Here is a 20,121-nt window from a genome sequence, read left to right as displayed (position 1 = left end):
AGGTAATATCTGTGTAGGTCCGTAGATAAGTGGTCTCTATTTCTCAGGTTTTTTTAATCCATGCTGCCCTAGTTAGGCTCTAGTCTGTGTATTCACACTACCTCATTCCTGACTGATAGCTGTTTCCTCGCCTCTTGTGGTTCACCTTGCCTGTTTCTCATCACCAGTGTTTTTAAAACCACTTTTTTAGGTAAAGAGTAAATTCAGTCTTTATTTCATCTTGACTAAAATCAGAGTCTTTGTTTTAATAAGAAAATTTGTTTATAGACATATGTTGTTTGTTTTTGCTCTTTTGGAGACCCACCACCTAGCTCCCAAATAAATCACACAGAGGCTTATCCTTAATTATAAATGTGCGGCCTTAGCTTGGCTTGTTTCTTGCCAGCTTTCCTTAATTTATCCCATCTACCTTTTGCCTCTGGGCTTTTCCCATTCTCTTCTGTAAATCTTAGACAGGCAAAGTAACGCAGCTCCACGGAGTTAAACAAATGCAACATAAACAAAAGAAACACACCTTAAAATATTCTACAACACACATATTAATTCACCTGCCAGCCACCTGCAGAATTGACTAAGGCAACAGATCTAGCATTACATAGTCTAAAGTCATGGTTTTCCTATTAACACTGTTTATGTCTTCCTGCTGGCCTACACCCAGCCGCCTTAGAAAGTCTCCCCCTATCCTATTTTTCAAACACTTTCAGGCTGTAGCTGCATTCTTTTCTTCTGGCCTTTTCTCACCACACAACAATGTAACTTCCTCTTAATGTTCTATTTGATTTCAGGCCAACATAGCTGAGGTGGAGGTCTCAATCCCTGCCAAACTTCACAACTCTCTCATTGGCACAAAGGGCCGTCTGATCCGCTCCATCATGGAGGAATGTGGTGGAGTCCACATTCACTTTCCTGTGGAGGGCTCTGGAAGTGACACAGTTGTCATCAGGGGTCCCTCCTCAGATGTAGAGAAGGCCAAGAAGCAGCTCCTGCACCTGGCTGAGGAGAAGGTGAGTCACTGCTGACACTCCCTTTCTCGGGATGGAAAGCCTTGAGTGTTCTTTCTTTGTGCAGGTAAGAAAACAGCTTTATAGTAGGCATGTATGTATACAAATGCCCATACACAGGGGATTAGAAGGTCTTTGAATCACTAAGGCGGGGGTTTGGATCCAGGGAGCAGTTAAGGTTTCAGGAGGGATTAAAATAATGACTTACTGTAAAACTCAAAAAAAATTTTTTTCTATGACACTAATTCCATTTTTTTTTTCAGCTCTTTCGTATACTGAGTGCAGTTTCCCCTCCCTCCTCTGTCTCCCTGTTCAGAAGGGGGGCGGGGCAGGGAATCTCCCATGGGCTTGAAAACTCAAAATTCTTAATGTGTAGTTCTGGGATTTGACAAACAGTCCTCTGACCTCTGCTGCCATGAGAAATTTTTGTTTTGTTTTTGTTTGTTTTATGTTTTTCGAGACAGGGTTTCTCTGTGTAGCTTCTCACCTTTTCCTGGAACTCACTTTGTAGACCAGGCTGGCCTTGAACTCACAGAGATCCACCTGGTTCTGCCGCGCACACACACACACACACACACACACACACACCCCACACCCCGCCCCCGAGTGCTGGGATTAAAGATGTGTGCCACCACCACCACCAGCAAAAATTTATTAGCTACCACCTTTTCCCAAAGACTCTCCTTGGGTCCTTCTGTCAACCCCCATGGGCTGGCATGGTGGTGCACGCCTTTAATCCCAACAGTTTGGAGGCAGAGGGAGGCACATCTCTTGAGTTCCAGGCCAGTAAGGGGTACATAGTGAGACCTGTCTCAAAAAAACCAACCAAACACAATCTTGTGCACCTTTCTACTTGCATAGCACCTCAGGTTTGGGATGGCCAACCTTACAAGCCAACATGTCAGCTGATGGGGACTACTCCTTCCTTCAAGTGTGGTCCCTTAGTTTTTTAATTATTGGGCTAAGGGGCCACTTAGGGGTAGTTCAGTGGTTAAGTACTTACTGCTCTTACTCTCTGAACTAGAGTTCAGTTCCCAGCATCCATGCCACCATATGGCTGACAGCCTCCTGTAACTCTGACTCCAGGAGATTCAACACCATCTTCTAGCCTCTGTGGGCAACTGCACATGTGTGCACAGATATATGCAGAGATACTTTTTTTTTTTTTTTCAATCTAAAAGGAAATTTTTCATGGGCTAGGGAGATAGATGGCTTACCATAAAACTATGAGGACCAGAGTTTGAATCCTCAAAACCCATATAAAAGCCAGGTGAGTGTGGCAGCCCATCTATAATCTTAATTCTTGGGCAGCAGAGTCAGAAAAATCTCCAGAGCTAGATGGCTAGTCACACTAGCAGAAATAGCAAGCTCCAAGTTCTCCCAGAGAGCCTATCTTAATATAAAGTGAAGGATAATTAGGAAAAACATCCAATGTTGAATGTTGAACCTACAAACATGTGCACACTCCAAAAAATTTTTGTTAAAATTTTTATTAAAAATTGCTTGGCTGTTCTGATCCTTTGGACTCAACTATTATTATCTCTGTTTTGGCATGTAGAGATACATTTATTATTTATATTTATACATACTAAATACACATTTAATAAATATACATTTAATATTTATACATACTGAATACTTACTAATTCTTAGGACATCTTTGTACATTTTTGTCTTGTATGTAAAACGCACATGTCTTTGAGTAGGCTCTTGTGTTCCCCTAACCTCTGTGGAAGAGGTAATGGGCAGCCTTGCCTAGCTGACCCTTAGATGAGGAAGTGAATATTCGACTTTGCCAGACTCGTGGTCTACACATACTGAATATCCATCCTTGGTATCCTATTTGCTTTTATTTTGTTGGTGATGATTTAGCCAACCTCTTGGTTTTACATAATGTTGGACTGGATTTGCCTAGTTGATTTACCTTTGTGTATATGCAACAGATCCAGTGTCAAATTTAAGATCCTTCTGCCTCAGCCTCTTAGGCTGGGGTTGCAAGTGTTTGCCACCACATTAGTTTTAAACAATGTTGTTTATGAACATTTTTATCTGAGGAGTAATAGATCTGGATGGTAGTATTTGGTGAAATCAGTGCTTTAACAGAATCAGTGGTCCACCGAGTCCTTTCTTCCTCATCTTCTCCATGCTGTGGGCCAGGTGACACATCCAAGGGCAGTCAGGCTGGCTCTGTGGATCTTCTGTTTTCTCTAATTTACAAGTCTGACAGACATACACCTGTGTCTAGCTTTTGTTGTGTCCTGCTTTCTTGGTGCAAAATGGCCTTTGGGCTACCGTGAGTGAGGGCCCTGTTTCAGCTGTGGCCTTTATAGCTGGTGGTTCTCCAAGCTTGAGCTGGTGAGTTGCTGTTGTGTGCTGGCTAGTCTGTAGGGCTGGGAAGGAACAGGGCTGGCCTTTGGAATACTTGATGTGTGTTTGGTCTGGAAGTATATGAAAAGGTGGGAGAGCCTCAGCCCAGGACACCCTGCTCTCCTCAGGGCTTGCACTCTGCTAGTTTGCCAGCACACGCAGCAAGCCTCTGGTGGGTAACAAATGGCTTAGGGAAGGTTGGTCATTGCTGATAACATGAGTTATTTGTGCATCTTTCTGGTGGCTATGGAGAAAACTGACTGTCTCGGTGTTCCTGTTTACTGAGGTACTAGGTGTGATAATTCCAATGGGTGTGAGGCATTGGTAAAACACGGGACACTGCAGATGCATAAGGAGAGCCCACCCTACTTCTCGGGACTCTTTATTCACACACTGTGGTCCTGGCAGGCTGTGAGGAGCAAACATTCATGCAGTTTGTTTCTGCAGCAAACCAAGAGTTTTACCGTGGACATCCGAGCCAAGCCAGAATACCACAAATTCCTCATTGGCAAAGGAGGAGGTAAAATCCGAAAGGTGCGTGACAGTACTGGAGCCCGAATCATATTCCCAGCTGCTGAGGATAAAGACCAGGACCTGATCACAATCATAGGGAAGGAGGATGCTGTCCGTGAGGCCCAGAAGGAGCTGGAAGCACTGATCCAGAACCTGGTAGGTCACAGGCCTTAGCAGTCAATGCTGATCATGCCATGGTAGAATAGGTCTTCTTCAGTTCCTCCTTTCTTACCACAGGATAATGTGGTTGAAGACTACATGCTGGTGGAGCCCAAGCACCACCGCCATTTTGTTATCCGAAGAGGGCAGGTATTACGAGAGATTGCTGAAGAATATGGTGGGGTGATGGTCAGCTTCCCACGCTCAGGCACACAGAGTGACAAAGTCACCCTCAAGGGTGCCAAGGACTGTGTGGAGGCAGCCAAAAAGCGCATTCAGGAAATCATTGAGGATCTGGTGAGTGCCCAAGGGGCTCTTGATTGGGCTCTGATGACCATTGTGTGTCAGTGAATCCATAGAGCAGTCACGTTAAAGCACCTCGCATGAAATCACCAAGACAGCCTTGAGAGTGTCTCTTCTCCACTCCCTCATGGTCTTCCCTGCAAGGCCTTATGCCCCTCTGCTTCTTTACTGAGCCCAAGGCTGTGTCTAAAGTGACTGCCCACCAATAGACAGTGTCGCATGGGCAGCTTGCTGCGGTGAGGCAGCACTTCTTGTATGTAAAGCAGGCATTGTATATTCAGACCGTGTGATAAAAATTGTGCTGTAGGTTGTGGGTATCTTTTCCACTAGAACTCACTGCAGGAGGCCTGCCCCCTACCCTGTGTCCCCCCCACCCAGTCCTGCTGGGATCTCTAGGTTCACTTCATACAAGGTGGTTTGGGACTAGTGGGGGAGATGGTAGGGAGAATGCTGCTATACATTGACTTGTAGAATTTGACCTTTGCTCTTTCTTGTATCCACCTTCAGGAAGCTCAAGTGACGGTGGAATGTGCTATCCCTCAGAAGTTCCATCGATCTGTCATGGGCCCCAAAGGTTCAAGAATCCAGCAGATCACTAGGGACTTCAATGTTCAAATTAAGTTCCCAGACAGAGAGGAGAACCCAGGTAGGTCTTCTTAAGCTTAGGATGTGGTGTCACATCAGTGGTAACTAACCATCACTGCCCTTAGCGTTGTCAGATGAGTCGGTCCTGGTGATGCTTTCTTGACCCCTGTTTTGACACTGGAATGGTGCTTGGATGGATGCTAGCATGGATTTCAGGCCCATCATCCTGGTCTGTAAAGGACAGGACAGGGCCCCATAAAGGGGCCAAGAGCTTCCTTTGTCTTACCTAGGAAATTGCTGAGAGTCTAGTTCCACTCTTTTCTAGGACATTATTTGTGTAATAGTGGGGTGTTTGCTCAGCCCAAAGAACCCTGCACACACACACTCTCACTCTCTGTCTCTCTCTCTCTCTCTCTCTCTCTTTCTCTCTCTCCCCTCTCCCTCTCTCTCCCCCCTCCCCTCTCTCTCTTTCTTCTTCTTCTTCTTCTTCTTCTTCTTCTTCTTCTTCTTCTTCTTCTTCTTCTTCTTCTTCTTCTTCTTCTTCTTCCTCTCTCTCTCTCTCTCCCTCTCCCCTCTCCCCTCTCCCCTCTCCCTCTCCCCTCTCCCCTCTCCCCTCTCCCCTCTCCCTCTCCCCTCTCTCTTTTCTTCTTTTTCTTCTTCTTCTCTCCCTCCCTCCCTCCCTCCCTCCCTCCCTCCCTCCAGTGCAGATACATCCTTTCCTAGCCTCTTTGAGGTACCTCATATCTGTTCCAGAAAGGCCTTAAGCCTAACCATGCTTTGTTACCTTGTTCTACTTGGGTAGTTGGTAACAGGAAGCTTTGGTTGAAGACAAGAATTAATGTGGTTAGTTACCAAGGAAGTGTCATGTATGAACCTTCCTCTGCCTGCTTTGCATGTGTGAAACACAGGGTGTGGGCTTTCCTATTGATGTGTACTCTACTGTCATTGACTTGGTGTCCACGGTGCTTGTCACACAATTACTCCAGTCCATTTTCCTGAGGATACGGGCCATTTATGAGGAATCTTAGCCATGTTGCTTTATGGATTTCACACCTGAGTAATCTGTTCTCTACATTTTAATGTTGAAACACTTACAGAGGAAAAACTGCATAGAATAGCATAAAGAGTTGTAGTGTGTTTTCTTAGGTGCCCTTGCCCCCAATTATAGTTACATTTTCTGACTTTGAGTATGCATTTATATGTTTACTTTTATCAGTGGGTGATTCCTAAGAACCTTTGACTTAACCTTGGCATATTCATCAAGATCATACCTAGTATCACATAGTTTTATTACATTATTCATAGTATTCTAAATTGCTAGAGTTAATGATATCTTCAGAGCTACTCTTGCCCAGCTTAATTCCAGTGATAGTTCTCCCGTCGTTTGTTGACTCTCCTGTTAGCTCACTCTGATGTATGTGGGTTCATATTATCTGGGCATTTACAAGCTAGAACCCCTTTCCACCTTGTTTGTATCCTAGTGGCATGCCCCTTTGTTTGGGGGCTTTTCTTTCTGGCATGAGGAACTATCATGGGCCTGTCTTGTCTTCTCCCTTGTTATCTTTCCCAAATCTCTGAAACTCTGCCATTACCTGTCCAGAGCAAGGTCACTGGGACTGAGCTCCTACGTACCAGTCTCCTACATCACAGCCTCCCCAAGCAGTAGACCTTCTCTGCTCAGCTGGGACTCGTTAGTGTATGTGACTTACACCTCTGCAGTTGTCAACTAGGCTTTCCCCTTTATTCCTAGTTCACAGTGTAGAGCCCTCCATCCAGGAGAATGGAGATGAGGCTGGAGAGGGCAGAGAGGCCAAAGAGACTGACCCTGGCTCTCCCAGGAGGTGTGACATCATCATCATCTCTGGCCGGAAAGAGAAATGCGAGGCTGCCAAGGAAGCTCTGGAGGTGCGTTTGCCTCACTCTTTCTCTTCCTTGATGGTTCAGACTCTGCCCGGGTGGCAGCAGACAGTAGATCCTATTGTGTCGGTCCTAAAAGTGCAAGCATTTGCTCTATGCCTTTCTGGGCTGGTCACACAGCCCAAGGAGGCCATTTCTTTTCACCAGGACTCAGGATTCTACAGTTTATTCCCTGACAGCAGTGTTAGGGCCTAGCCTCTTAGGCCATAGTCATGGAATTTGTAAAAGGATCTTGTTAGCAATGGGTGACTGTGAACTCTAGCCTCAGTCCCCTCTTGTCTATCTACCGTCTATCCATTCCCTTCCCAACTGAAGTAGAGATAGTCTACCTCAGGTTTTCCATAACCATGAGTTATGTGTCAAGTCCTCTTGTGAGCACCATGACAGTTTACAGACAGTGCCTGCATGGTACTACCTGTTGACTGACAGAAATAGGTGCTGTGCAGGAGCAGAGACTGGGGAGAATGGGTGATAGACAGTACGTGTACATGTGGGGACTTGAATGCAGATAACTGATCCACCTGTCCAGGAGACTCCATCGCAGCCCACACAGGCTTTGGCAAAGTTGTCACAACCACAGAGGCATAAAAGAGCTGGGCTTCTATGCTGTGTCTTCCCAGTGGGCCTTGGCCTGCTATCGTGCAAAAGGAAAGTGAGGTGCAAGAGTAAATCCTCTGCCAGCATTACTTTAGACTGGGCTCCCTGTCCTGTCTTGTTCATTGTATATGGAGGTCTGTGTGGTCTGTCATCCGGTCACACTGACAGCAGGTTCTGAAGGGTACACTATTGTCTTCAGGGCTGTTGGCCTTGAGCTCATGAGGCTGTTCTGCCTTCAACTCTTAGCCTCATGTCTACCATTGTCCTTCTAGGCCCTGGTTCCCGTCACCATTGAGGTAGAGGTGCCCTTTGATCTTCACCGCTATGTCATTGGGCAGAAAGGAAGTGGAATCCGCAAGATGATGGATGAATTTGAGGTAGAGAATGTTCACTGGGTGCTATACTATGTGGTGGGGACTGTCAATCTGGAGAAGAGCTCATGGCTCTCTGACGCTAATGTTCTTCATCAGTGTATATTGGCTCTGCCTCCTTTGTTGTCCAGTCAATCACTAGTCTTCCTCCCAGTCTTCCTCAGTCCCCAAGGCCGGTGAGCATTACTCCCTTTCCATCTTGGTCCTCTAGACATCAAGGTGACTCTGTTGTGACAGGTGAATATACATGTACCAGCTCCCGAACTGCAGTCAGACATCATCGCTATCACTGGCCTCGCAGCACATTTGGACAGGGCTAAGATGGGGCTGTTGGAGCGAGTAAAGGAGCTGCAGGCTGAGCAGGAAGACCGGGTGAGCGAGAACAAGGCTGCCTGCCTGGGCCAGGTGTCAGCGGTGTGGTGCTGGAGTCTGGTGGTCCTGCTATGGAAGACTAAAGGCAAAGTTTCTCTTACTCCCCAAATCAAGAGAAATATTTTGATATATCAGCTCCTACAAAAGGGAGGAAGATAGTACCTCATCACAGGGACAAGTAGCTTGCTCCTGTGCCTCTGGCAGAGTGCTCTATGAAAAATTCTGAGAGACATGCTGCTCAGGAGTTAGTGGAGTCTGGGAACTGACCCTTCGTAAGGAGAGAGAGAGAGAGAGAGTGTGTGTGTGTAGCACACAGCTCAGAAGCTTGTGCACATTCTGGCTGTTCTCTGGTGCAGCTCTAGCCTTAGGCTGTGGAGGTCCTGGACTATCTTATCTGCCCTGTGGACCATAGGCCCTTACTGCCTTGGCCTTTTCTGTACTCCAGCCCTAAAAGACCTGGAAGATTTTATTCAAACTGATCCATCAGATCCTGGTTCATAAATCAGGAAGTAGAAACAGAACTGAAAGAGGCAACTGACGTCTCGCCCATCTGACAGGCATCAGCCTCTTTAGAGCCAGTTACGTCCTGGGTGACACATGAGCAAGACCTAGTTCTGTAGCAGGCGATTGGAAGTGGCAGCGAAGTAGTGCCTAGTCTTCTGACCACCAGGCTACAGGCGTCCTGTTAGCGAGCATCAGAGCTTCTGGCTCGTGTTTTAAAAATCGGGGGCGGGGGTGGGGGGTGGTGCACACCTTTAATCACTTGGGAGGCAGAGGCAGGGATCTCTGTGAGTTCAAGGCCAGCCTGGTCTACAGAGTGAGTTCCAGGACAGCCAGAGCTACAGAGAAACCCTGTCTTGTTGTTTGGTTTGGTCCCCCCACCCCCACCCCCAGAGCTGAGGACCGAACCCAGGGCCTTGCGCTTGCTAGGCAAGCGCTCTGCCACTACCACTGAGCTAAATCCCCAACCCCAAGAAACCTGTCTTGTAAAACCAAAAAAAAAAAAAAAAAAAAAATCAAGCTGGAAGTGGGACCTGGGTAGAAGTGACTTAGCCTTAAATACAAGTGCTCATACTCATGGTTTCTCTCTCTCTCTCTCTCTCTCTCTCTCTCTCTCTCCTCTCCTCTCTCTCTCTCCTCTCCCTCCCTCTCCCCCCCTCCCTTTCTCTCCGTGTGTCCTCTGCCTCATTCTCGCTTCATTGTAGGCTTTAAGGAGTTTTAAGCTGAGCGTCACTGTAGACCCCAAATACCATCCCAAAATTATTGGGAGAAAGGGGGCAGTGATCACCCAGATCCGCTTGGAGCATGACGTGAACATCCAGTTTCCTGATAAAGATGATGGGAACCAGGTAAGATGAGCATCTCAGATGATGTGATTAGAACAGTTAGGCAGGTGGAATCTTGTTGGACCTTCTTGCCTTGACCTGGGTTTTATTGTTGTTGATGTTGTTATTGAGACAAGGTCTCTGTAGCCTTGGCTATCTTGAAGCTCCATATGTGGAATAGGCTAGTGTTGCAGGATATTAGTTAGAGCTATGAAAGTCTGAGACTGTGTGAATAAAATGAACCTTTAGATCATGGGGTGGAGCCAGTGACTAGTTGACAAGAATTAGCCATAGAGAGTATGGAAGACCCAGGAAGATGGAGAGAGGCACAGGAAGGAGTAGGGAGGGACTTATAGGCTCATGGGCCTTTTTGGTTTGGGACAAGTGGAGAGACGAGAGACGCTCTTGCTGGTTCTCCAGCCGGAAAGGAAATTCAGCTAGTACTTTTCAGCTTCTCTGATCTAGCAGGTTTTCACCCCAATATCTGACTCCTGAATCTTTATTGGTAAATAGCACAACTTAGATAAAAACAACAGGCTGGCCTTGAACTCAAAGAGATCTATCTTCCTCTGCCTCCTGAGTGCTGAGATTAAAGGCCTGCACTACTATGCCCTGCTTGACTTGGGAAGTATACTTAGGCAGCTTCTGCGATTTGTCCAGCAGGAAACAAGTGCCTAAGTCAGAGGGACAGCTGTCTCAGAATCTGACTTCAGCTCCAGTTATGGACCAGGGCGTAGTGCTTGCCAGCTGTATGTGCTTCCTCAAATTGTTACCTGGGGTACAGGGCAGTTTATGCTCCCTGTGCCAACTGTGGCACTCCTGAGAGCCGAGCCTGAACCTCCAGCTGGTTCCTTCTTGAGCCGTCATGCCTATGTATGCGCACACTATGTCTACAAGTGCCCAAGACTTTGTGGCCAGGCTCCATTGAGCTACTGGAAACAGGTGGACAAAAGCCAGCCAGTTCTAGATTCTCTGCATCCCCCATTCCACTTGCCATGGTCCCTGATGAGCTCTGCATAGCCTCCTACTATACATAAAACCGTGTGAAGGGTAACTCTCAGCTCCTCGCTTGGTTCCACTCTGGTGGGCATTTTGCCTGCATATATGTCTATGCACCAGATATGTGCCTGGTGCTGGCAGAGGTCAGAAGAGGACATCAGATCCCCTGGAACCTGGAGCACAGATCATTATTAGCTACAGTGTCAGTGCTGGGAATTGAACCTGGGTCCTCTGGAAGAGCAGCCAGTGTTCTTAACAGCTGAGTTATCTTTCCAGCCCTCAATTTACACACACACACACACACACACACACACACACACACACACACACACACACACACCAGATGTGGGGGAGACATAGGACAACAGGTTTTTGTTTGTTTGTTCGTTTTTCGAGACAGGGTTTCTCTCTGTAGCTTTGGAGCCTGTCCTGGACTAGCTCTGTAAACCAGGCTCACCTTGAACTCACAGAAATCCACCTGCCTCTGCCTCCCGAATGCTGGCATTACAGGCATGTGCCACCACTGCCCGGTGACAATAGATTTTATATGTATGTATAAATTATATCAAAATGTGTGTGTGTGTGTGTGTGTGTGGTGTTCTCGCCATGTCTTAACTCCTTCCAGTTCCCTGTAATTACTAATTTTTTTGAGTTGTTTTGCCATTTTGACTACTTAGCTAATCTGTGAATCAAGTAGAATAGAGCAGACACCTCTGTTTATGTATGTATGTATATATGTATGTATGTATGTATGTATGTATGTATGTATAGGGGCACACATATGCCACAGCATGTGTGTAGAGGTCAGAAGATAACTTGTAGGAGTCAGTTTGTTCTTCCGGCCATGTAAGTCCCAAAGATTGAACTCATCAGACTTGGCAACAAGTGCCTTTACCGACTGAGCCATCTTGCCAGCCCCAATCTCTTTAAATCGACAGCTTTTTCCTGTGAGAGTTCCACTTCTACTTTGCAGAACTGATTCTGTGGAGTATGCTGACTGACATAGCCATGGCATGCCTGGTTTTGGTTACCCTTATTTGGATCCACTGCCTGGCCTTTCCCTTAGTCTGGACAGGAAGTTCTTGGTTGGCTGCCTCTCTCTTCCCAAGTTCCTAGATCTCTTGCTCCCCTCCCAGGCTGGATCTTTCTGCCTCCTAATGTTAAATAACTCCAATATTGGTTTCTGTGTAGTCTCTGTGTGTTCTTCCTGTTGTCCTGGAGATGAAAACACTGCTGCTGCTTTGGTCCCGTGTGTCCTTCCATAGTCCCTGAACTGTCTGCTGCTCAAATGTGGAGGCCTGTGCTGATGGCTCTGAGTGAGCAGAGAGACTCCAAGGGTCCTGGACACCTCCAAAGAAGCAGAAGGCTAATGGGCTGAGAACTTGGCTTTATAGTAGTCCCCAACCTTATGTCTGCTTTCCTTAAACCCACCTACTGGTACTTCCTCCATCTTTATGATCAGGTTTCCTTCCTAGCCTTTTTTCCCCTAAGGTTTATTTGCGCGTGCGTGCGTGCGTGTGTGTACAGGTGCATGCACACACACCACTGCACACATGGGGCGATAAGAGAACAACTGAACAACTTGAGGCCAGAGAGATGGCTCAGAGGTTAAGAGCACCGACTGCTCCTCCAGAGGTCCTGAGTTCAATTCCCAGCACCCACATGGTGGCTCCCAACCATCTGTAATGAGATCTGGTGCCCTTGTCTGTATACATAATAAATAAATAAATAAGTCTTTCTTTAAAAAAGAGAGAAAACAACTTGAGGGAGTGATTTTTCTCCTTCCACCATCTTAGCTCCAGGGATCAAACTTTAGTGCCTTTACCCACTGAACCACATCACCTGACCCTCCTTTCTATCTTTTTCTTGGTTTGGGAAGGAATGAGTGCTGAATGGATGTTACTTTGTGTGTGGTTTTGTTTACAGTTTTATTTTTAAAACAATTATTTTTGGGTTGGGGATTTAGCTCAGTGGTAGAGCAATTGCCTAGCAAGTGCAAGGCCCTGGGTTCAATCCTCAGCTCCAAAAAGAAAAAAAAACAAATTCTTAGCCTTATTTTCATTGCCGGGCGGTGGTGGCGCACGCCTGTAATCCAGCACTCGGGAGGCAGAGGCAAGTGGATCTCTGAGTTCAAGGCCAGCCTGGTCTACAGAGCTAGTCCAGGACAGGCACCAAAGCTACAGAGAAAAAATATATATATATTTTTTTGAGTGTATGAGTGTTTTGCCTATGTGTATATATGTGTACCCTGTGTGTATACTGCCCCAGAAAGCCAGAAGAGGTCATTAGTTAGATATGGAGTTATGGATGGTTGAGTAGCTTTTTTAGCGCTGGGAACCAAACCCAGGTCATTTATGAAAGTAGTGCACACTCATAACTAGTGAGCCATCTCTCCAAGATTTTTTTATTTATTTGTTTATTTATTTATTTTGGTTTTTTGTCTTGTTTTTCGAGACAGGGTTTATCCATATAGTTTTGGTGCCTTTCCTGGATAGACCAGGCTGGCCTTGAACTCACAGAGCTCCACCTAGCTCTACCTCCCGAGTACTGAGATTAAAGCCCTAATATTTAATTTTCAACTTTTTTTTTTATTATTTTATGTGCTTTAGTGTTTTGCCTGCATGTATGTCTGTGTGAAGGTGTCAGATCCCCTAGAACTGGAGTTACAGACAGTTGAGAGCTGCCATGTGGTTGCTGGGAATTGGACCCAGATCCTCTGGAAGAGCAGCCAGTGCTCTTAACCACTGAGCCATTTCTTCAGCCCTAATTTTTAACTTTAAAATGTCTGTGTGTGTGTGAGCTCATGAGTGTAGGTATCCACAGAAGCCAGAAGAGGGCATCAGACCTCCTGAAGCTGGAATCACAGGCAGTTTGAGCTGCCTGACATGGGTGCTAGGAATTCGCTGAGGCCTCTGGTCCTCTGCAAGTGTAGCCAGCACTCTTAACTGTAGGGCCACCGTTCTAACCCTCTAACCGATGTGTTTTCTACTTTGTTCTTCTGAGAGGATGCATATCTCTTCCAAGGTGAGGTCTGATGCATTCATCTATCTAGCCACCATCCACACATCTGCACCGTGACCAGCTTGCTAGGTCAGCACACTGCTTATTCTGGGGCATCCCAGAGAAGTCACACTCTTCTCTTGACTGAATTCTTCTTTTGAAGCCTCAGGACCAAATCACCATCACAGGGTATGAGAAGAACACTGAAGCTGCCCGTGATGCTATCTTGAAAATTGTGGGTGAGCTAGAGCAGATGGTTTCTGAGGATGTCCCACTGGACCACCGTGTGCATGCCCGCATCATTGGTGCTCGAGGCAAAGCCATCCGCAAAATCATGGATGAGTTCAAGGTGAGTCCAGAGCCAAATGAAGCACAAGAATGAGAACTCCCGTGCTTCTCAGGGCACTGGAAACCTGCGGACACCTGCCGATGCTACTGACCACGACCACAGAGCTGGGAGGGAGGAGTGTTTGGTTCTAGGGTGTTAGGACCAGAACACTTCCCTGTAAGCTGTAGGACGGTGCTGCCCTCTTGACGTCACTGGTAAGCACAGGTGAGGAAGGTTCACAGAAAGGGCCACTAGAAGAGCAGAGCCATTAGGCTATCTGCCATGCCTTTCTTCTGCAAGATGGGACTGTCATGCACACGCTCAGCTCCCTTTGTCTTCAGGAAGCCAGGTAGTCCTGGCAGGATGATGCAGGTGACTGACTTCCTTAAGTGAAGAGCCCTAAAACCAAACTTTAAGGTTTTCCTGAATTTAGAGGGAAATACTTCACTAAGTAAAAACAGAAGTTTGATGGTGGTACTTGGGCCCAGAGTCCTTCCTTTAATGCCCTTTGACCCTGCTTCTTCCAGGTGGACATACGCTTCCCACAGAGTGGGGCTCCAGACCCCAACTGTGTCACTGTGACAGGACTCCCGGAGAATGTGGAGGAAGCTATCGACCACATCCTCAACCTAGAGGAGGAATATGTGAGTCCTGAGCAGACAGAGTCTTTAGGGGCCCTCCCTCAAGCCAGCCTGGGCTGAGCTCTGGAGCACCCTGTCCCTTGACTAGCTAGAGGTTTGGCCGTAATCCTGAGGTGACAACCAAGTAACTCACATGGTTCCACAGGCAGGGAGGGGCAGGGGGTGGGCAGGTGGCCCCGGGAGAGCTGTCAGCAGGTTGGGCTGGCTGCAGGCTGACGGGTACCACCTCCCCTATGCCGTGCAGCTGGCTGATGTGGTGGACAGCGAGGCTCTGCAGGGTTACATGAAGCCCCCAGTACATGAAGAGTCCAAGGCACCGTCCAAAGGCTTCGTGGTGCGAGACGCTCCCTGGACCTCCAACAGCGAGAAGGTCAGAGGGCATTTCTGTACTGCCTGTTCCCATGGGCCAAGCTGGTGGGGTGTGGATGGAGTTACTTTGGAATCTGTAAGTCAGTGAGAGCCACCCAGTACTTAAGTTGTGTCCTCCCTCCCCACAGGCTCCTGATATGAGCAGCTCTGAAGAATTTCCCAGTTTTGGGGCTCAAGTGGCTCCCAAGACCCTCCCTTGGGGCCCCAAACGATAATGATCAAAAAGAAACCTTTCCAGCCTGCTGCCCAAACCCAACCACACAATGGTTTGTCTCAATCTGACCCAGCAGCTGGACCCTCGTAAATTGTTGATGCTCTTCCCCCTCCCCGAGGTCTTGCAGCAAAGCCTGGTGGGCCGGCCTTGTGTGGCTGCTTCTCCAGGCCTGGTCAGCACCCAGCAGGCTCAGGGGTCTGCTCCTGATGCTGTGCTCTGGGACAGGCACGCCACTGTGTGAAACACTAAGCAAGGTAATCGAGCATTTCGTGATCACAGACTCCAGCTTCCTGGTCCACCCAGCATGTAGTCAGCACTCTGACCTTCACACCAGAGCTCCACGGCGGCTAGGAGCTGACTTCCTGTGTCATGACCTCAGGAAATAAATTTCCTTGACTTTATAAAAGCCAAAACGTTTGCCCTCTTCCTTTCCCACCTCCCTCCTGCCCGCCACCTGTCACCCAGACCTTCCTCTTTGTGGAAAGCAGTCAGCTTCCATTAGCTGTCAAAATCTGCTTAGCACGGGCTACAGGATAGGAGGAAGGCATGTTTTTGGACAGCAAGAGGTCAGATGTCCTGGTGATAGAGTGGGCCGAGAGGTAGAGGGTGACCTGGGTCCTCAGATGACACCCACTTTGGGTTCTGAAAGCATCAGGGGGCTTCTCCTGCAGTTCCAGCCTCACAAGCTGGTATGTGCAGCCTAGAGGCACAGCTGTGTGTATGCCATCTGGGTTCCCTGTGGCTGTCACAGTGGACTGGGGTGGCTTGAGACTTTGGGGGCAAGGGGAGGTAGAGACTAGCTTCTCTTTGGTAGTGGGAGAGGGCTTGACCTTAAGTGATAGCTCCGCTTTCCTACAACCCATAGCCTGTGCCTGACCAGACACCGCGTGTTCAGCTGCCTTCTTTCTACCTCAGCCAGTGTGGTAGTACTCTCATGTGGTTAGTGCCACCCCCAAGGCTCCTCCTGATTTAGACTTTTCTGGTGGTTCTGGGTTTGCCATTGAGTTGAGGAGGGTGACAGCTTGTGCTTTCCCTCAGCCCACATGATTCAGGGCTGGTCCAGAGCAGGGTGCTCATTCCCAGCCAGCCTGACCATGTAGGCTCTGGCAGGCATACCTGGATGCTTTCTGCAGTCCTGAGGGACAGGCTTAAGGGCAGGTATCATCAGTCGAGGTTGTCATTGAGCATGGAGTAAAAGGAAAGGCAGAATGAAAACAAAGGACCCAGCACAGGGGGTGCTGTAGCTGGGGGAGGCCTTTTCTCCGGTGCAAGAGCTAGCTTGGAGCACTGGCCCCAGCTAGCACAGCTTTAGGCCAGCCCTCACCAGGAAAAGTGCTCCCCAGCAGAAGTGTCCCTCTTGTGTTGTGGAGACTGAGGACAGGTCTTTTATCTCCAGGTCATCTGATCAATTAGCAACATGTCCTGCCCCAGATACTTGGGTTCCTAGAAAAGCCAACCTGTGCCCATCTCATGGCCTTCCCTGGGAACTGTCACTGTACTGTGACACCTTCCCCAAGTCTCTCACTCTCTGTTTAGTAACTCAGGCTTGGCCGCCTGTAGACTAACTCCTAAGTGGACCCAGAACTGCTTTTCTAAGTCTAACTTCAGTTCCCTGTAGATGAAACAGCCCCATGCACCCATTTCTAAGGATGACACTGAGATGGGAAAGAACATCTACTTTGCACAGTAGGCTGGCAGCTTGAGCCAGGTGGGTGAGACAGGGAGAGGGCTTTCCCTGGAGCTGTCTTTTCTCCCATCTGCATGACACTGGGGACACCTTGCTTCCCTCCTGCCCTTCCAGCCCCTCATCCTCTTCATTGTCATCCTACAACACCCAGTCTCTTCCTTCCCCAGAAGGTAAAGTTGAAGTGATCACCGGGATTTTGCACATCTCCATTTATTGCTAAGTGCTGTAGATGTAAGCCCTACCCTACACTGTTCAGGGTCTCGCTCCTTTTCTCTGATTGTTAATAAGGACTATGAAATTGACTGTGCCCAGGTCACCTCCCTGCAGCCTCCAAGCTGTTGAGGGGCCTAGGCAGGGGTGGGGAGTGTCCTTTCCTCCTTGTTGAATGTCTTCCATGTCCTATGTTTCCATAGCTACATCCATCCCTTGGCCTTAACTTTGGAATTTGGAGATTATATGCAAACATGTGTAAAGGCTCATGAATATGGATGACACTGGAATTTTATAAATTCTAAAATAAAACCCGAAACCAGAGGCAGTGTGATGAGACTCATTTTATCAAATCTATATTCTCTCCTTGTGACTAAGTGGTCACGGCGGCCTGGGTAATTCCCTAATCCATGTTGTGATTCTCCAGCAATTCTCAGCACTGTTCTGTCCCTTCCAGTGGGCTGTCCAGGGCTGTCTCCATGAGGAAGTCTTGCCTGCTCCTGCATCTTGACTCAACCTCCCAGCCCAGTCAGTGCCTGCCCCGGAACTATTACATGAGACAGCTCTGCTGGGGAGCAGCATGGTCTTTACAAAACCAGCAACATCCCCAGCTTTGTGAGTTTTCTGTTGACATTCCTGACAGGCTCCTAACACCCAGGCTGAGGTTGGGCCTGTGGGCAGGCAGGTCCCTGCCTATGGGAACTGAGAAGGAAAGGGTGGAAGGCAGAGTGAGGGTAAATAAGGACAAACTACTCCATGCGATAGAAGATCCATCAAAGGGGCTAAGGGAGCAAGGGACTAGCATAGCACCTCTTGCTGAGAAGGCCTGTAACCCAGCATCTCCATCCCAGATTATACATCCTCAGGAAGCACACCTGCAAGATGGTTCCAAATAAAAACAGGACCCCCACAGTGGGTCTGCTTTCAGGTCCTAGCACCAGTATGCGCCTCCTATAGTACTGTGTGTGGATAAGACCCTGGTGTCCAGTGGAAGTCACTGGGAGTTCATGGCTGACTCCTGGCTTAGTTGTCCTGGATGGGTAAGGCATAGGCCACCCCAGATTGGTTTCAGCAGTGTGTTTACATGAAATTCCTTCAGGTAAAAGCAAGTATTTTCTTCTGTTTGGGCACGTTCATTTTACTATTTTAAAGATAGAGCCAGTGGAGTGGCTTAGGTAAACGTGCTTCCTGCATGCAGTGGTTACTTTTCTGTGAGTGACAAAATAAGGCGACTGAGAAGGGTTAAGGCTGTAGTGGAGACGGCAGAAGGGCGGGAAGATGGAAGCTCTCATCTTGACCCCTAGATACAAAGCAGAGAGCACCAACTGGAATGGCACACTTTTTCTCAGCCCTCTCAGCCTCAATTTCCTCCAGCGAGAGAGGCTGCACCACCTAAGCATCCCAGACAGCACCCGCGAACGGGGATGGAGTGCTCAACTGCCAAAGCCATGAGGGACATTTCTCATTCAAACTGCTGTACAAGCCTGACCTCCGTGTAATTCCTGGAGCCCGGGGGGAGAACTGGCCCCACAAAGTTGTCTCCTGACTTCTGGATGAGCTGTGGCACACATCCCCACATTTACCCACAGGTCTTAAATACACACAATAATAGGTTTTAGAGATTGCGACAGCAAAACCACTTGAAGAAAGTACATGTAGATTGTGTAGTAAGGCTTTACCTACCAAATGCTCTCATTAAACTGGCTAGGTTGTCCAGCAGCCATACAAGCTTCAGTGGGCAGCCTCGTCCCATGTCAAATGCCAGAGAGAGCACAGAGCCACATCCGAGACCAGGAGTTGCCAAAGTTAAGCAATGGATGGGTGGATGAGAGCATGGTTTGGAAAAAGCTTTGAAAGGAAATGTGGATGCTTCACAGCCCTTCCAAAACTGCATTTTCTCTTGGTTGTGCTGACCACCTCTTGGTGGGTCCTAATAACCCTATAGAACAAGCACAGGTAAGTACTGACTTTAGACCTTTATTCCAATGTGGTTGAACAGCAGGAGGAAAGACCTGCATCCCATCATGAGTCAGTAGGAAGTAACTGGCAATTAGCCATCAGTTAGCCCAGGTAACAGAAGGCAAGCAACGGGAAAAGGCCCAAATTTTACCCAATTTGAAAAGTAGTTGTATGTCAACACAAAGGGAAAATGGAAAAGGTCCACTAGGTGTCACAGAAATCTGGTTTTGTTTGTTTTGCTTCAGCTTCCACTGTAGGGTAAGGCTTCATTCCACAACCTCGGTTCTGTGCTTGCTATGTGCTGAGTCCCTGGCCCAGCACTGGAAGGCACACAGGAGACAAAGGGGATAGATAATGCAGAGGCCCTTGATCTGTCAGGATAAAGAGGCCAAGACAGATAGAACCCAGAGGCCTTGGGTAATTAAGTATGCAAGAAAGAACAGGCGCAGGCTTCCTACTGTGGCCTGGGATGTGGTATCAGGTCTGAGAGCCAGATGTGCAGATGTGTAATGACCATGTGAGGAGAGGCAGAGGGTGGGTCGGGAGGGGTGATCTGACCCTACACTATCATAAGGAATGCTGCAAATAACTGCGTAAATCCCTGAGGAGGCAGGGACCCCAGAGTCTAACCTCAGTTGACAGAAGAGTCATGCCTAAGGATGAGGACAGGGGGATGGTAACAGTAAAGCCACCTCCTGGTCACTAGGAGTCAGGAAACAGGGATCCTCCCCCCTGGAGATAAGAGTCATGGCTGGGGCAAGGGAAGGACAGATTTCTCTTGAGTACAATGGCCAGCACTGTAAAAATGAGCCACAGAAGCCAGCCCTCCAGATAGCCCTTTTGCCTTGAGATACAGGGAGACAAGTCATTGGCCCAGGGACTCAGGAATGGTGGTAGCAGGGGATAGCCCCCTGAAGGCCAACAGATGTCTCTTAAGCACTGCTGCTCCATTTGGGTGGCCTTATGGACTACCTAGTAGGGGGTAGTGGCCAAGCAGTATGTATGAGCTGAAGACTGGCAGCCAAGGGTCTGGTTATTCTAAACCAAGCAGAGGGTAAGTTGGGCTGGGGCCAGGAGCATGGCCATGGCCTCCAAGGACATGCACAGTTAACTGTCTCCTACTACGTCTTCAACAGTCTTCCAGGCAAGGGTGTCAGCCTCCAGTAACCCTCAGAGGTGAGAGTGACCTCAGAGATGGAGGAGA

General features: G+C 48.1%; 1 protein-coding gene across 3 annotated transcripts in view; it reads left to right on the top strand.

Annotated features, from left to right (window-relative positions):
- Window positions 1–17,282, top strand: part of LOC118572891 (high density lipoprotein binding protein) — a 75,132-nt gene extending 57,850 nt beyond the window's left edge. For all 3 annotated transcript variants that reach the window (XM_036172713.1, XM_036172714.1, XM_036172712.1), the window contains exons 17-28: window positions 786–1,004; window positions 3,816–4,037; window positions 4,119–4,337; window positions 4,851–4,989; window positions 6,679–6,833; window positions 7,715–7,819; window positions 8,051–8,185; window positions 9,391–9,534; window positions 13,673–13,858; window positions 14,365–14,481; window positions 14,723–14,848; window positions 14,976–17,282. In XM_036172713.1, the coding sequence (XP_036028606.1) occupies window positions 786–1,004; window positions 3,816–4,037; window positions 4,119–4,337; window positions 4,851–4,989; window positions 6,679–6,833; window positions 7,715–7,819; window positions 8,051–8,185; window positions 9,391–9,534; window positions 13,673–13,858; window positions 14,365–14,481; window positions 14,723–14,848; window positions 14,976–15,062 (1,854 nt within the window). In that variant the 3' untranslated portion in view covers window positions 15,063–17,282. The remainder of the gene's footprint in view (window positions 1–785; window positions 1,005–3,815; window positions 4,038–4,118; window positions 4,338–4,850; window positions 4,990–6,678; window positions 6,834–7,714; window positions 7,820–8,050; window positions 8,186–9,390; window positions 9,535–13,672; window positions 13,859–14,364; window positions 14,482–14,722; window positions 14,849–14,975) is intronic.
- Window positions 17,283–20,121: the final 2,839 nt, after the last annotated feature.

The sequence above is a fragment of the Onychomys torridus genome, chromosome 23, assembly GCF_903995425.1.
Source record: "Onychomys torridus chromosome 23, mOncTor1.1, whole genome shotgun sequence".
NCBI lineage: Eukaryota > Metazoa > Chordata > Mammalia > Rodentia > Cricetidae > Onychomys > Onychomys torridus.
This window is presented reverse-complemented; position numbering and strand designations above follow the sequence as displayed.